The sequence below is a fragment of the Delphinapterus leucas genome, chromosome 2, assembly GCF_059928025.1.
Source record: "Delphinapterus leucas isolate spDelLeu-1000000601 "Yukka" chromosome 2, BTC_Dleu_Yukka2, whole genome shotgun sequence".
NCBI lineage: Eukaryota > Metazoa > Chordata > Mammalia > Artiodactyla > Monodontidae > Delphinapterus > Delphinapterus leucas.
The window spans coordinates 143110129-143123021 of record NC_143130.1 but is presented as its reverse complement, the minus strand read 5'-3'; the positions used below and the strand labels follow the sequence as shown (position 1 = coordinate 143123021).

The 12893-nt window shown below is 35.8% G+C and overlaps 1 protein-coding gene across 1 annotated transcript in view; it reads left to right on the top strand.

The window, feature by feature from the left end:
* Nucleotides 1–12893, top strand: part of KCNH5 (potassium voltage-gated channel subfamily H member 5) — a 160297-nt gene that overhangs the window by 10065 nt on the left and 137339 nt on the right. Inside the window, exon 2 of the mRNA XM_022570758.2 lies at nt 5650–5846. Within this exon, the coding sequence (XP_022426466.2) occupies nt 5650–5846 (197 nt within the window). The remainder of the gene's footprint in view (nt 1–5649; nt 5847–12893) is intronic.

Here is a 12893-nt window from a genome sequence, read left to right as displayed (position 1 = left end):
TTCACAAAAAGTACTGCTCTTCTCTTGAAGGCTCCACTGCGATTAAACCCAAACACTACTTGTGAGATCTTAACTAAATACCCTCAAATTCAAAACAAATGTTTTTTGTTGTGCGCATTCCCTATCCTGATCCTATAGTACTTATTTTATTTTTTCCTATTTTATCATTTTTTGGACATGTCTCTCTTATTATACATTAAAAATTCTTGAGAACAGGATTTCTATTTCCTGCATGTCTCTATCCCTCCACAGCATAAAGCACATGTTCTAGCTGAAGGGTAGTATTAGAGCTAGGGTTAGGATGCTAGGTGTATTTATTGAATGGGGTGAAGAGGACAGCCATCATTTCTACCATTTGATAGGTGTGAAGTGTGCAAGACTTAGTTATAATATGAACATTATAATAGGCTTCAACCCTAAATGCTTTCTTAGAAAAAGAAAACAGAAGAACTTCAAGATATAACTGCTTTTTAGTTTAGTCTTTTTCTTGGACTTGTTTTTTATAATATGCTACTAACTTTCTTGATTTGGACACATGTTTGGGTTTCTGTATGTAACCAATTTGTTCTCAACACTAATAGTGCCAAATTCAGGATTACCAGCTTGCTAATTACCATATCTTCTACCTCCTCAAAGGCACCTACCATCATCCCTTACTTATCTATCAGGATACTCTCTATTTTTTTACATCTCCTTTTTTTTTTTTATAGATCTTTATTGGAGTATAATTGCTTCACAATACTGTGTTAGTTTCTGTTGTACAACAAAATGAATCAGCCATACATATCCCCATATCCCCTCCCTCTTGAGCCTCCCTTCCACCCTCCCTATCCCACTTAGTAACAGCTATTTGGCTCATTCTTTGTGTGTGTAAATAAAAATTCATAAGCTAAATCAGTGATTTTTTTGTAGATAAGAATTATTGGCTTCTCTAAAAGTGTCAAGATGTATCCATTATAATTTTTCAACAGAACGACTTTGGACATCAATCACTGAAGATTGGCAGGCACCAATTCTAAATATTTTAAAGATTTTATTCTTACACACCAATATAATTTCTAAAGTTTAATGCTCATCATCTTCTTTCTGTTCTTGTCCTTCAAAATATTACTTTATTGCATTTGCTGTCCGTAAATAGTCCAAGTCAATTTAAAATCACATAATTTAAAAACTCTTAGTGTTGTTCATTTGTAAATGAATATTTTTGTTCATATGTATTCATAATAAACTTTATGAGCCGACTACAACAATCAGTTGTAGTGAAGGGCTGACTAATAAAAGTAAAAATGTGAATTAAGTCCATTCTGTAAAAGAACCATTAAATAGAGCTATCAGTACAACCTCACATACACTCACAGGAAACTACCTAAGTAAACTTCAAATGCTATATTTTTAGGAATTCATTGGCTATGGTAGATAGTTGTACTCACTCATGAATAACTGAGATAATTTTTATGAATTCATTTTATCTATGTCATTAACTCACCAAATGATGTGTTTCACATTAAAATAAAAACACTCTGTCTGTAAAACCAGCATGTCAGGGTACCGGCATACCATGATCCGTATTACTCCTTTAATTATTTTGTAACTTTTTGTCTCTGTTTTGTCTTTAAATTTTCCAGTTTTTTGCTCTATGAATCTTTAACATTTACTTCTGTTTTACAATCCTGTTTCCTGTGGTTTGAAAATAAAATACTTCATAAGACTTGATGCAAAGAACTGAGAAAATATTAATAGACCAAACAACAACTTTCATGTTGAGTGTGAGCTTTTCTACTAATTTTAGGGCTTTGGGGGAAGGTTACTTTTCTCAAACTCTAAAATATTTCTAGCTGAGTCTACTTGCACCCAGTGGGAACTGACCTAAAAACTAGCATCAAATATTCTATAGTTATGAGGATAAACAGGATTTCCCAGTCCTGAAAGTGTGCAAAATCCTTGTGATGGAAAAAAAAGGGGCGCTTCTCTATTAGATAGTCCATACATAACCACATGTCTTCACAGCTGTGATTCCTGCACATTACTCAGTGTAAATGTGCATAATATTTCCTGAAGAAGAACATTAGTCAGCTCATAAATTAACTGATTTACAAGACAACTATCTTTCCACAAGTGCCTTAAACGTTTGTTGTGAATTTAGTGACTATTAGGTGATATAGAACACTGGATAAAGCAAAATAGTTTGAAATGGTTGATTAGATTAATGTATAATTGATATATTGTGTATCCTAATGGAAATTCTATGTTATAAAACAATTAGCATTGTTTATATGTAATGTGAGTTCTGATGTTTGGAGCAGAATAATTCACATTTATTAATTTCGCTGTTTCTCTAAACATTTTTAGGGAGAGGAGCAGAGGATAAGTTTTACTTTGGTTGAGTCAGTTAACTTTTTGTGTTACTTTTCAGCCTCATAGACTTTTTATTTCCCCATGATAGTAAAAAAGATAAATAACTTAAATTTAAAATTGTTGATAGAAATATGGTGAGAATTTTAATTTCATCAGTTAGGTAAAATAAAACATATAACAGATATTTGAAGACCTCCACAATTTAAAATGGCCTATATTGGCAAGGGGAAATTTATATATATATTGAGTACTTTTTACCTATTGATGATACGCTTATCAGTCAATGAATATTTACTGTTCTGCAGATCTGTGTACCTGTTTTATTAAAAAGTATAAGGAAAGACGTCTGTGAAAATAATTGCTATTTTAAAATAAAAGATTCGTTAGAGAAAAATTTAGAAAACAAAAAGTAGAAAGAAGGAAAACAATAAGCACATCACTTGAAGCCAATCGCTGTAATAGCTATGTGCATTTTCTTTTAGTCTTGTATCCCTTTTGATTTTTAACACAATTTATTATCAATCAACAAATTAATAACATAGAATATACTATATAGAATAATATAGAATAATAAAACAATATATTTTGGTCCTATCAGGATTATTTTTCTTTAAGAAATTAAGAAATAGTAGACTTTTAATGGAAAATTCTTTTAGTCTTAGAGTTTCAGTTTCATTTTTATGTACTTTATTATAGCTATAACCATAATCATTCTTTGTATCTTTATTTTTTTATAAGATTTGCATTTCTGCATGTTATTTCTGAAACTAGTTTTAATTCTACATGAATTTATATATAGATATAGATTTCTGTTTTCGTTGGATATTTTATTTATTTTTGCCAATCTGAAGTTATGATTAATAGCACTCCAGTGAATATTACATGTGTTTGTTCTAAATCTTTTGATTGATTCCCAGAAGCGAAATTACTGAGTCAAAGGCACTAGTAATTATTATTGTGGTTACTATACATGAAAATCAAATAGTTGAAAAGTGATGAGTACTTATAAGTGGGTCAGAGCTTGTATTATAAATGATAACTTGAGAAAAGGTTTCAGAAATGAATCAGAGAGAAATGTAATCATTTTTCTCTCTTCAAGGTAAAAGCCAGTATAGAAAGAGTAGCAATACAATAGAGGAAAAGGAACAAGAAGCGGCAATGCCCTGTTATTTCCACAGCACGGGGGACTAAGAAAATATAATAGCTGTTGATCTCTTCTGTTTAAAAAATAATACAAGTAAATTATAAGACGTAATAAAACTCATCCATTAGCCTGTAATGAGAGAAAACCTACTATTTGATGCATTCGTTTTGTGTGTACATGTGTGTGTTTCTGGGGAGAAGAAGGTGTATAAGATGAGATACTACTATATGTATGATTTGATAATCCTGCTTTTGTTATTTTACATAATATGAACATTTCTCTGTTACTTTAAAAAATTTATGATATTTAGTGGCTGCATAATATTCCATAATTTATTTATTTTTTTCATTCACATTTATCTTGTTTCTACCTTTTATGGCTATTATAAATATCACTTCAGTGAACATTCTTATAAGCAATTTTGGTACTTCTGATAATGCAATTAGAGTAAATACCTATAATTGGAATTACTAGTTTAAAGGTAATGCCGTTTATGGATTTCTGAAATTCATCTAAGTGGAGGTAGGGTTTATCTTTTAAATTTCTATAGTTAAAGTCTCCCTTAGGTTACTTTGATGCTGTATAACCTCAGGCACCTTATTTGGCTCTCAGGTCTCTAGTTATCCTTCCTTGAACAAATATATGACTATCAGACATTTAAGTCGTTCATCAGTGTCATGAACTAAAAGGAATTTGGGGAGGGTCAGGTAACAAATGATACTGCTCAAGATTTATTAAATATCTATTATGGTTATTTTATGCTGATCATTTGATCACATGGTGGTTTTAACCACCTCCTCAATAATATATATGTTTTCTCTCTCCATACCAGAGTGCCTCGTGGTTCTCTAAGGATTTCCAAACTGCCTGTGTGGGGTGGGCAAAGAATCTGTAATCTCACTCAGCCTCAGCCTCTCTCTCTCTGTCTCTCTCTGTGTCTCTGTCTTGTTCTCTCTCCCTTCCCCTCTCTCTCATTTCTCTGGTTACACACTATCTTTTCTTTCCAGTGGTGTGACTGGCCTGAAGTGTTACAAGTAGTCTTTCTTCTTCTTTTTTCCTGTCAGTTCGGACTTTAATCTTAATAATGAGAGCAGATGTTCACTCATCTCTGTGGTTAGAGTGCAGAAAGAATAAATCTTTGGTAGCTTGGTCTAGGAAGATTTTTTTTTTTTTCACCTAGAAATATTCCCCATCTTTTTTCTCTTTAAAACTTTCCCTTTCCTACAGAAGAACAGAGAACACAGTTGACAGCCCTTCAGAAGCCAGGGACACTTTTGGAATTGCCTCAGCAGAAAAGCCTTTCAGCACTTAATCTCTGAAGCTTCTTCATTTCCCTTTGTTTGGGCAACTAAGTACTCTTGACTCAGGATGGTGAACTCTTGATTTCAGGTCACCAGTGGGCGTTGCTCTGAAGTGAATAGTTGATTCCTGTGTTCTAGAATTCTAGAATTTTAAAAAGACATCCACATTTGACTACAGTACAGCACCCTTTATGGAACTGTTTATGGCATAGCAAATCTGGGCCTCCATGTTTTATCCAATTTAGCCCCTTGCGGCTCTATTATTATGGACTAGAGCTCTCTCCCTGGCCCTGAGGCCTTGCATAAAGTTTGGCTCGGTGAAAAGAGAAGGATATCCTTTGGGAATCAGTGATGGTGAGGTTTTGTTTGCCTGGAGCACAAGACTTAGCTGCTGAATAATGTATGTTTAACGTATGTGGAGTCAGTTCCAGATTTATAAAGGCTGTAACAGGAGATCCTTGTATATTGCCTCTTACTGTCATTTCTAGCAGAAGGAGCAGAAGAAAGGATGAGCCCAAGACGTCACCATTGCTCCTTCTGGTCAGAATGCGAAAAGTTAAGGTGGCAGAAGATAATGAAACTGTTTGTTAAAATGAGGTTCTTGGCTTCTCTGTTGGATTTTCATTTATTCAAGAACTGATTTCCTTCAAGAACTGAATTTAAGATGATGTTACTTTACATATTATATGAAAATGTTGTACATTGTTACATGTATATAGATGGTGTTATATACTTAGACTTCAAATTACGCTAGACGATCAATACCATATATGAAACTGAATAAAATATCGTGACTAGGATAAAAACAAGTGTAGATACTTGAATATCTATATCTTAATTGTTTTCCAGGGAAAGGGGATGTATTTGGAGACATCTTCTGGAAGGAAACCACCCTTGCTCATGCCTGTGCCAATGTCCGAGCACTGACATACTGTGACCTCCACATCATCAAGCGAGAAGCCTTGCTTAAAGTCCTGGACTTTTATACAGCTTTTGCAAACTCATTCTCAAGGAATCTCACTCTTACTTGCAATCTAAGGAAACGGGTATGTTGTCTGGACCCACTTCCACTTATTAGCATCTAGAGGGTTAATACCTTATATGCTATTAGTTGAAGAGTGGTAAAGTGATTTTATTTCGTAGTAGCACATTCCCATCAATGTAAAGTGACATGATTTCTCCCCCCTTTCTTTATATTTTGTTTGCTTTTTAAAGAGGGGGTAAAAACCCTGAGTACATGGGTAAAGATTTGAATCTTTATCATTTAAGTGCAAAATGAAAAACAGACTTGAGGAGAAACAAACTGTACTATAACGTAATTAGTTAATTCTTGGGGTTTATAATACTGCCATAAAATTAATATCAGTGTCTCTTACTTTATTATGTGGATCTTTTAAAGCTAGTAAGGTTAATCAAACTGGTTGCCTACTTTATATTCCTGATTCTCTTTACACCCTCCCTCTCATTTAATAGTCAATTCATAAAGCTCATTCCCCATTAATTCTTTCAAACACACTATCTCAAAAAATAATTAGCCATACTGACATATCCTATAAATAGATTTAGGAATCCTTTACTTTGCATGGCTGCTGCAATTTTAATCTTATTGCTGTTTTCTTTTTTATTGATGAGTGTGGCACAAATTTAATTTGCATAAAGAAACCTCCTAGCTCTGACTTATAGGTCATTGGACATTGGCGAGGGCTCTTTTATTGCCAACAGTGAAATAGATGTTTGGATAACAGCACTTAAGGAATTTCATCTAAGATGATCACCTGTCTATGATGAAGTATTTTGAAATAACAAGCCTTTCCTTCCACTAACCCCTTAAATAGAACCTTCCTGCTAGTTAACATGGAGAAAAAAATCAATCCAAGAGACAAATTAACATCTATACTGCAGCAACAAAGAAATGTGCATAAGTAAGCAAATCAACGTAATTCTCTACTCAGGGTTCTAAGAGAGGATAAGACTTCAGGAGTCATATTCGTACTAGTGTCACAACACTTGATTTATATAGCAGTTTCAGTTTATATTTTGTTAACAAATAGTTATTGAGCATCCACAACCTGCAAGACAAAATGTAAAGAGCTGTAGAGAGCACGAGGACTAAATACACAGTCGCCACGCTCAAGGAGATGACAGCCAAGTGCAAATATTATGTGAAATGCAAATATGTGAAACATCTATTTGTACAAGTAATTGAGAGTTAAGGTAATGATAAACTTGGAAGAGGGGTACCAAACAGGGCACCTGCTCGTTCATTAGGGAGCCTTGTCTAGTATTACACAGAAATATGTCTCCTTAGGTCTGTGTTCTACCTTCTCTTCTACAAGGCTACCTCGTGGGTATTTGAAACTCTTATGTCTTATTAAATCTTCCCAATATACATTTTGTCAGTTTTAGAATCTTCCCACGTACTACAAGTTTACCAAAACTCAGATCTGTCCTTACAGTCCTCAGGACAGATATTATTTGTCACTGTCCTCCTCAAAGCACTGTTGTCTACACATCATCTCATCTGATGTTTATAATATTCCTGTGGGGAAAAAAGGGCAGTTATTTTCCCTTCAAAACACATGAGGGAACTCAGACCTAAAGAAATTAATATTAAGTAACCGACTGATATATTTGCAATGAAAGGTGTCAAAGAGGGATAATTAAGAAAACTCACCAGTGGCAAATAAATTTTGGTTCTTCAAGATGAGTTAATCACAAAGCTCTATCATCTCTTTTTCTCTTTCACACATCTGAGCATGTGCACATTACACATGCGCACACACACACACGTTGGTTATAAGAGCTGAGCACACATACCAGCGTGTCTATCTCTGATGGTGTTAGAGACAGAAAACTCGTGCTGTTTTTTTAATGGGACCCAGGAATGGAGCTCCTCCCTTTGTAGGTGCCAGTGTGCTAGTTATATCACATGGCTTCTTCCCTTGTTCCTTGTTATAACATGTCAGGTTTTTTGTTTGTTTATTTTTTAAAAATCTTTCTTGCCCTTTTGCAATTGATAGATGGTCTCAATCACTCGAATGTGGGTGTATTGCTAATCAGTGTCACTTTATTCTCAGAAAAAAAGTATTTTCATAAAGAAGAGAAACTGTAAAGAAATGATTCATGAGAATAGCTACCATTTTGAGAGCCTATTTTATAGCCATGCACTTCAACATATTTTGCATATAATAATTAATCTTATTAAATATCAACAACCCACAGACGAGGCAGTATAATCTCCATTTCATTGATGAGGAGGTTGAGGTTCTGAGAGTGAGGCAGCAAGTTGCCAAATAAATTACGGGTCAGAGTCCATCTCTTTCTGATTCTAAAGCCCATATTCTTTAGATTATACCATGTTGCTTTTGTTTGTCAAAATAGCTGACTTTTTTCCCCTACAACAATACCCTACAGGCACACTCTCAACAATGTACAGTTTCTCATTCACTCAATTACTTTAACTTCATTCCCCCACTGAGCTATTAACAAAAAATATTTTGTTCTTATTGCTACTATTTTCAGCATTCTTTCAGTGAACATTGGTTGTGAATCGTAGAATCAAGACTATGTCCTTAGCATGCTATTGATATCTCCTAGTTATCATAACCATTAATTAAGGGCTAGCTCCAAGTTGGGGGAGCAGATTTGGGACTCAGGGTTTCAGGCTTCGTAGATTACAGCTCTAGCCGCATAAGCACATACAGTGGCTCTATAGTGTGTAGTTCTCGGTGGCTGTAGTAGGGAGGAATTTGGTAATGCTTTAGCTGCTTGCCTCCATCTCCAGTAAGGAGAAATAAGACGGTTTTTATGCAAATATAGCTCCCACTAACCATCCTTAGGTTCCTCTATATAAAATTTCTAGAACTATAACTGGTAATTTCATCCAAAAACTAGAGCAGGGGTTGACAAAATTTTTCTGGCAAGGACCAGATAGTAGATATTTTAGAATTTGAGGGCCATATAGTTTCTGTCTCAACTACTCAACCCCACTATTGTAGCGTGATATTAGCTGTCTTAACTTGGGCTGCCATTACAAAACACCATAGATTGGGTGGCTTCACCAACAAGAATTTATTTCTCACAGTTCTGGAGGTTGTGAAGTCCAGGATCAAGGCGCTGGTCAATTCGGTTCCCCGATAAGGGCTCTTTTATTTCTGGTTTGGCAATGTCTGCCTTCTTGCTGTGCCCTCATATGGTGGAGAGAGATACAGAGAGGAAGCAATTTCTCCAGGGTCTCTTCTTACAGAGGCACTAATTTTATCATGAGGACCCTCATGGCCTCATCTAAACCTAATTATCTCCCCAAGACTCTTTCTTCAAATATCATCCTACTGGGGGATTAGGGCTTCAACATATTGATTTTAGGGGAACACAATTCAGTCCATAGCAGCAGCCAAAGATAGTATATAAATAAAAGAGGATAGTTGTGCTTCAGTGAAACTTTACTAACACAGGTGGCTTCTTATGGGCCTTAGTGTGTCAATAGCTGAGAGTAGAGGACTGGAAGTTAGATGGGGATGACAGTAGGTATGCAAATAGAATTCTTCCCCTTTGTTAGAAAGCAAATCTCTACTAATTGCCACCCAGCAAGAGGGTCATAATGAAATGGAAAATGCCATATATAAGAGGTGGCTGCACACAAAAACAAAATCCAAACAAACAAAACAAAACAAGAGGTGGCTACAGGAGCCAGGTAGATAACACACGTGAGTAAGGCTATGAAGACTGGAAAGTTCACACCATATGTAGCAGGGCTGCTGCTACTCAGTCCGCTTGTACATTGCCTTGGAATACCAGCCTACGGTTGCTTGGTCTGCATATTTTTTTTCAGAGAAGCCAGAAGTATGAATTTTTATGTGAAATCACATTACTTTGGTAACTAATTTACTTTGTCTTTGAAAACACTATAGTCAAACAAAACAGATCTGCTTGCCCTTGGTCAACTGTTTGTGAACTGAATGGAATGATGTAAAGAACCCCTGATCTTATGATACTAGAAGCCTGAAATTTTTACCTGCATCCTGTAAATTTGGATGAGAAAAATTATTATATCGTTATTTTCTTTAATTTCTAAGTGAAATTTAGCCTTTTTTTCAGTTATGAAAGTTGATAACAAACTACAGTGTTATTAGAAGTACCAAAAGACATTACAGATATTTTCACAGCATAATGTTTTTGTTGAAGACATCCTAAAATGTTTGCACTCATCAGTACTTAATAATTATGATAGTTATTAGACCTGCTGTGATAATAATGTTATTGTGTTAATAAAAAAGCACATAGATTACTATCTTGCAAATTAGTTTTAAAATTTGATAACCGAATTTCAGTACAATATGTTCAGTACAATATTTCAGTACAATAAAGTACACTATGTATTTTATTTTGTGCATTTAAAGCAGCTCTACTGGAATGAGGCCTATTCCACAGGTTTTACCTGACTGCTGGAGATTAAGATCCCCCATATGAGAGTCAGAAACTGGACTAAGTTGAGCAAGAGGACTGGATGGTATATGTTTTTCAATAATAAGAAGACAGTTCTATAGTTTCCAATAAGTTTAAACATATTCAGAAAAGGCATAGCAGAGCAACAGAGGAAGGTTGACTCACTTGCTGATTTTATTTATGATTTATTTATTTTACCTATTCAAGATACCATTTCCTGGAATGACTAAATGGTATTTATTAACTTGAGGACCAGCCCTCAGGGACAGGTCTGAAAAGGCACACAGCACAACCAGCACAGGTGATATGTAAATCTTAAAGAATTCTAATCAGACGTTAAACGTAATCGCTGCACTTCTGCTCATTCTGCCTCCTGTTACGCAGTGATCTTTACCATTGTGTAAAAAGAGTAAATGTAGCAAGCCTGACTGCTGGACTTTGAAAGAACTGCTTACAAAGTGGGCCCTTGGCTGGCATCTGAGAACTTGAACTTCAAGAGAGTTCCCACCACTCTAATAAGAGTGACTCACAGTACCTGCTACTTATCCAAACAGTGTGGCTTATGCTAAACATTTACTTTCCTTCAAGGAGTGTGGCATTTTAGTATGTGCCAGACAGGACTACCTGTGTGACTAAATTCCAATAAAACCACTGGACACTGAGTCCATAATGAGCATCCTTTGTGGCAACATCTCACGAGCGTTGTCACAACTCATTGCTGAAGGAATTAGAGAGAGGACACTTGGAGGCGTGTTTATGGAGTGGAGCCCATTGGACATTGATCCAAAACGATGCCAAACTGATGCTTACCCTTTAGTTGTAGTCTCAAAGAAATGCCTCCACTGTTGCTTCAGAGACTTACCTTGCTCCTGGCTGATACTCCTTTTTACCATGCATTTCTGAATGTCTTAGGTCAAGACACAGGATAATCTGGAACACCTCAACAGAATTCATTTAACCCTTGTGTTAGTCTGCTCAGACAGCCATAACAAACTAACACAGTCTGGGTGGTTAAACAGAAATTTATTTTCTCACAGTCTGGAGGCTGTAAGTCCAAGATCAAGGTGTTGGCAGGGTTGGCGTCTGGTGAGAACTCTCTCCTTGGGTTGCAGACGGCTGTCTTCTTGTGTTCTCACATGGCCTTTTCTCCGGGCGTGTGTGTGGGGAAGAGAATGTGAACTCTCTGGTGTCTCTTTTTACTGTATAAGGATTCCACTGGATCAGGGGCCTACTCTTATGACTTCATTTAACCTTGATTGCTTCCTTAGGGGCTGCACCTTTAAGTACAGCCACACTAGGGGCTAGGGTTTCAATATATGAATTGGGAGGGCAGGTAGGAAACAAAAATTCAGTCCATAACGACCCTGTTTTTTTAAAATTAATTGTGAAGGAATAATTTTTAGAAATACTCTAAATCCACAGTTGTGGCTGATATAGATCTGTATTACTGGGGAAGTGCTGCAGTATCAGTATTCAGCATTGATTTTTATAACTTCTAGGCAATGCATAATTATCAATACTTGCAAAATATTCTTGCACTCCTACAGTGATTTAAGATTCCCGTTTAAACTTAGAAAAATCTCCAAGAATGACCAATACCAATTCTAAATTGGGAAATCAGAAATAGAGGTACCTGTAGCATTCTTTTCACCCTGTAAAGCCAGTCCTTTTCCACAGGTGGCACTGTTTTTAAGTAGAGGGCAGCTGAAGCCAGCTGGCAACTTTATGGATGAGTGTAGTACCAGTCCTATATTTTAATGTTCCAGTGGTAAGAAATAGCGGTTTAGACTCACTCTTGAATTAGCACAGGCTCAGAACTAAGCAATGGTTTTTCTTTCCCGAAAGCATTCTTATCATGGGAAATCCAGTAGCACAGAATGTCTTTTTTTTCTGTGAGCAACGAAGCATCTCTACAGCAATTACGTTTTGTGGATGGAAAACATACTGAAATTGGATATAAAACAGGCCTAAAGTATTTGCTTGGTGTACATGTGGTGCAAACTACATGTATTTCAATCGTCATTACTGGCATCTTTGAAGAAATAGCCTAGGAATGTGATAATGGAAGTTCCAACTTCACTACCTTCTCCCCCCGCACCCATATCAGCTAAACAAAATATGGGAGCACATTCATTCCACAAACCCATGGTTTTTATCCCATGAAAAAAACACTAGTAAAAACATTGTCCACAGTTGGAACAAAAGATACATGGTCTCCATAAAACTCAAGTATTCTATAGTATCTACGCTTACTTCTCTCACAGCATTGATTGCGGTACTTTGGTTTCCTATTTACATTTTTGTTTTTTCAATAGAACAATGAGCTTCATAAAGTAGGTATTTTCTGTAATCTCTTTATTGCCAATGACCAGAAGAGTGCCTGTAGTGCCTGCTAATTGAAGGAATGAAACGTGAATCAGACACGTTGCCCAGCACAGAATAATCACGGTCATTCAGAGAAGCAAATGGTATCCTTGACAACTTTGGCAAAGAGCCTTATGAAAATAGGATTATGAAAATGACCGTTACTAATTAGTGTTAAATCACAATTAGAGTTAACTTCCAGCTGCAGTTTCTAACCATTTATGCCTGCAGATTCTGCACAATGCTAGTGCTTTCAGAATAGTGCAGCAATTTTATCACTGTTG